This window comes from Acanthisitta chloris, unplaced genomic scaffold (genome assembly GCF_000695815.1).
Source record: "Acanthisitta chloris isolate BGI_N310 unplaced genomic scaffold, ASM69581v1 scaffold8982, whole genome shotgun sequence".
Classification (NCBI taxonomy): Eukaryota; Metazoa; Chordata; class Aves; order Passeriformes; family Acanthisittidae; genus Acanthisitta; species Acanthisitta chloris.
Genome location: NW_008662137.1, coordinates 1 through 4683, shown reverse-complemented (window position 1 = coordinate 4683; position 4683 = coordinate 1). Strand labels below are relative to the sequence as shown.

Below are 4683 nucleotides of genomic sequence, written 5' to 3'. Positions count from 1 at the left end.
CTCTGAGGGTGGTGTGGAGGTGGTTCATTCCCTGCAGCCCTGGGAGACTGCTGGGACCCCACAGCTGAACCATGGGTCACCCCAGCCTGGCCCTTGGGTGGCCATGGGGAGCAACGAGCTGTGTCCCTGGTTGGGGGATGCCAATCCAGAGGGAGGGAGAAACAGGCAGGAGTGGCAGGGAGCAGGACATAGCCTGAAATACAGGGTGCAGAAAGGAAAAACACCCACTGTGTGCGTGCGTGTCTGTGTCCAGAGGAGCCAGTGGGGCCGTGGGCTTTGCTATCGCAGAGGCTTTTGCAAAAAGTTTTCAAAGGAGGATGTGCTGGGACAGCGATGAGGTGAGGGGTGACAGCTCATCCCCCCTCAAAGCCCCAGCACGTGCCCAGGTGGGATTTTTGCCAGCTGGGTGGGAGCAGCGCAGGGCCGAGGGGCTGCGGTGGCTGACGCTGCTCTTCTCTCCATCCCTGTCCCCCCTGCCCAGAGATCCCCCAGTGCGCCGGCTGCAACCAGCACATCCTGGACAAGTTCATCCTCAAGGTCCTGGACCGGCACTGGCACAGCTCCTGCCTCAAGTGTGCTGACTGCCAGATGCAGCTGGCTGAGCGCTGCTTCTCCCGGGCCGGCAGCGTCTACTGCAAGGAGGATTTCTTCAAGTGAGTGAGTACCTCTCGGGGGCACAGTCCCCCGCGAGCGGCGTCTCCCTGCCTGGGAAGCAAACGGCCTCTTTTTAAGCATAATTTATCCAAAATCTTCCTGCATCTTTTTATTTTGTTGTTGTTGCTGTTGTGGAAATAAAGGGAAGGTTGGTGCTTTACAGCTGCTGCGGGCTGGATGTTGGTTGATGGGATTTAACCACCCGAAAGCCCCAAATCTCCCCGATGCTCCTGTTTCTCCGCTCCGCTGGTGTTCAGCCCCCGAGGGGAGACAACCCGCGGCGGTTCGGCTCCTCTCGGAGCTAGAGGGCAGGAGAAACCAGCACAAGGCAGCGATAACACTGCCTGTTCTCCCGAGTCTTTCACTCACCTCATCGCGATTTGCTGATGCAGTTTCTCTCCCTTCATCTTTTACCTTTTTTCCTCCCTCTTTTTATTTTTTTAATCCTATTTTTTTTTATTTTGCTCCCATTAGTGTGAAAACCTCATTTGATTGCGTTGGCAGCTGCCTGTGAGTTGTGCGATGCTCCAGCCTTGACGTTTCCCTGCTCCCATGAGACAGGACAACCGGCTTCCCATTAAAAATGGACTTTTCACTGTGGATGCTCTGGTCCCTGGCTGCTGGTGAAATTCGGGAGTTTTCCCAAGGGATGGCAGAGGGTGTTGCACCAGCAGTGTGTTGCAGTGGAGGGATGCTGTAGGGAGTAGGATCAAATTCTTGCCAGTGTGTGCCTTTCACTACCTGGGTGCAGGTGACAGGGTTCAACCAAAAAGCAGCTGCTGCACTTCAGGGACCAGGGACACCTCCCACACCATCATCTCCTGCTCATCCCTGTCTGCACCAGCTCTCCCTGTCACCCCCTGCCACCAGCCAGCCAAACCAACTGATGGCCACTGTGATTAGTCCCCTGACAGGACTTTCCCTGCCTGCCCATCCCTGAGCTCTCAGGCCTCTCACATCCCTCCTCCCTCCTCCTCAGCCATCAGGACCAAAGATGCAGTGTGAATTTCTCCTTCCCAGCGCCGGCCAAAGCAGCCGCTACAGCCTGGGTAATAACACTTCACTTCTGATATTTTCCAGCCTATTAATCTCCAAGTCATTTAAATAGTCACCCAAAAGGTGTGGGTAATCAATGTTAATTGGAGTTGAAAGATCAGCGACTTTCTCAGATGAGGTCCTGCCTGGATTATTTGGTGCCAATCAATAGCAGCTCAGTGCTCACACGGGCACTTGCCTCACCTTTCTTTAACCGCTCATTGATTTCGGGGTAGGGAACCTGTGGAGGACACGAGGATTTCAGCCCAGCTCTAGAGGCAGTTGGCAATGCAGGAGCTGCTTTGGAAACGATCAGATTGATTTTTATCTCTCTTTTTTTTTCCCTCCCCCAAATTGCAGCTCTTGAAGTCGGCTGTGGGTGGCTCTATCCTGGGTCTGGCTATCCCCGGGTGGGGTGGAAACACCCCGGGATGCTGGAGGAGTTGTTAGAATGGCTTTTAAATTGTTCTGTGTGAGGGGATGGGTGGGCAGAAGGAAGATGGGGACTGCAGTGTGGGCACCAGCTCAGCCTTGGGAGTGGAAAAGCATTGTCTGTCTGTCCTATCCCTCTCTCTCTGTACATGCCTACCTCCCACCTTCCCTCTATTCCCACCATCCCTTCATCCCTCCCTTTATCCTCCATTCCATCCCTGCCTTCATCCCTCCCTCCCTCTGTCCATCTCCTATCCCTCCCTCCCTCTCTTTTCCACCTTCCCTCCCAGCTGACCACAGGAGAGCTGAGGTCTCCCCAGCAGATGTCCAGGGACTCTCCCTTTAGGATACAAGTCCAGATAATGAGACAACCAGGTTTTTCCTCCTCACCTTCTGCTTCCAACACCCCGAAATTGTGCTGGTGCTACTCCTGCCCAGTGCCTGCCACCCATCCCTGGTGGCTGTGCCTTTCTGGAGGGCATGGGTAGCCACGGGGCTTGAGGGGGATTTTACAGCCCTTGAGGGACAGTGAGAGGTGCCTGGGGTGGCTGCACCCCCTGGGCACCCCTGAATGCCACTGCCTGCCCCCACAGCCTTGGGGCAGGGGCCAAAGGGTTTAGGTATTCCTAGGCTGCCTCCTTCAAAGCAGATGGAGCTGTTTGAGGTGTAGGGGACAGATTTATTCTGATAGCTTTGTCACCTGGGCTGCTGCTGCAGCATCAGGATGGCTCTGTGGCCTCCTGCTGTCCTGCTGATGGGGTGTTTAGGGATGCTGTGGGTATCAAGGGAAATCCTGCAGAGCCCTTGTGGTGCCAATGGGGATGGGGATCTGTAGCATCAATCCCTCAGCATTTGTTGCTGAAAACACCAGAGGAATGTCCACTTACTTTCGACTTTCTCTTGTTCTGCCACCACATCATGGCACGTGTCAACCCTTGTACTGTTAATTCACTCCTTCCACACTTTCTGCACCATTCTTGCATGTTTCTTGCGTGCTTCTGCCACATTTCTTGCACACATTGCATGCACCTTCCACACTCCTTGCACCATTCTTGTGCACTTCTTCCATGCACCTTCCACACTCCTTGCACCACTCTTGCATGCTCCTTCCACGCTTCTTGTCCCATTCTCCCACCCCCTTTGCATGCTGCTGCCACACTTCTCTCACGCTCCTTGCACACTCCTTGCAGCCTCGCTGGCAGCTTTGCTCGTGCCCACTCCTGCCCCAGAGCAGCCCACCCGACGCCCCCGTCGGGCTGTCGTTACAGCGTTAAGAGCCCCATCATTCTGCATTAATCTGGGATTCATCATGCCAGCGGGGCGGCGTAATTAATTTATTTGGTATTAATGTGGATGAAATATGTACTGTCCTTGCAGGGGAAAATCAGGCAGCCTATAAGCATTAGTTAAAAGAACCATTAAAATCAACCCTTCCTCAGCTCCATTAGGCCGGTCTCTCACACTGAGGAAGATAAACCCCCGCCGTGTGAAGTGTCATGCATAATAAGGTTGATTGCTGGTTTAAACTCTGCCCTGTCTCCTGGTCCCAGTCCCATCTCCTCCCGGCGATCCCACCTCTCCGGGGGGCTCAGGGTCTCCTGCTTCTCCTTGCAGGCGTTTCGGGACCAAATGCACGGCGTGCCAGCAGGGCATCCCCCCCACCCAGGTGGTCCGCAAAGCCCAGGACTTTGTCTACCACCTGCACTGCTTCGCCTGCATCATCTGCAGCCGGCAGCTGGCCACGGGGGATGAGTTCTACCTGATGGAGGACGGGCGGCTGGTCTGCAAGGAGGACTACGAGACTGCCAAGCAGAATGGTAGGCACCCCAGGAGGGCTGCGAGGGGCACAGCACACCGAGGGTGGCCCTGGTCTGTGTCACCGGGTACCCGTGGGCAGCTCGGGCTGCAGGCTCTGGGCCAGATGGTTCTGGGGAGATATTCCCCACTGGGGCTGGAGGTTTTGGGATGGCACCGACTCCTTCGCTTGCAGATGATTCCGAGGCGGGTGCGAAGCGGCCCCGGACCACCATCACGGCCAAGCAGCTGGAAACGCTGAAGAATGCCTACAAAAACTCCCCCAAGCCTGCCCGGCACGTGCGGGAACAGCTCTCGTCCGAGACAGGGCTGGACATGAGGGTGGTGCAGGTGAGGCCCTAGGGGTGTCCCTTTCCACCCTGCCCTAGTGAAGGGCAGCACAGGGGACCCTCTGGGGTGCAGGGCTGTTGAGTTTCAGGGGGGGCAGGGGTATTGGGGTGGCATGGGTGCCTGGAAACCAGGGTGCAGAGATGCTGGGGTCCTGGATTGCACGGGTGTGTGGGATTTGGGGCGCAGGGGTTTAGGGGTGCTGGGCTGCACGGGTGTGTAGGTGTTGGCATACTGGGTTGCAGGGATGCTGAGGTGCTGGGGCAGCAGGTGCTGGCTGGCATGGGTGCTGGCACGTGGGGTACAGGGGTGCTGGGAAGCAGAGGATGTTGGCACGTTGGGAGGTAGGGGTGCCAGGGCTCTGGGGTGCAGAGCGATGGGTTGCAGGAGTGCCAGGCTGCCGCGGTACCATTCGTGTCC

At 56.5% G+C, this 4683-nt stretch overlaps 1 protein-coding gene across 1 annotated transcript; it reads left to right on the top strand.

The window, feature by feature from the left end:
* Positions 1-481: 481 nt before the first annotated feature.
* Positions 482-4266, top strand: LOC103798236 (LIM/homeobox protein Lhx4; the record flags this gene model as incomplete). Its single annotated transcript, XM_009070487.1, has 3 exons — positions 482-653; positions 3736-3938; positions 4112-4266. Coding segments are annotated over 3 exons (530 nt in total), but the record flags the coding sequence as incomplete, so codon positions are not given.
* Positions 4267-4683: the final 417 nt, after the last annotated feature.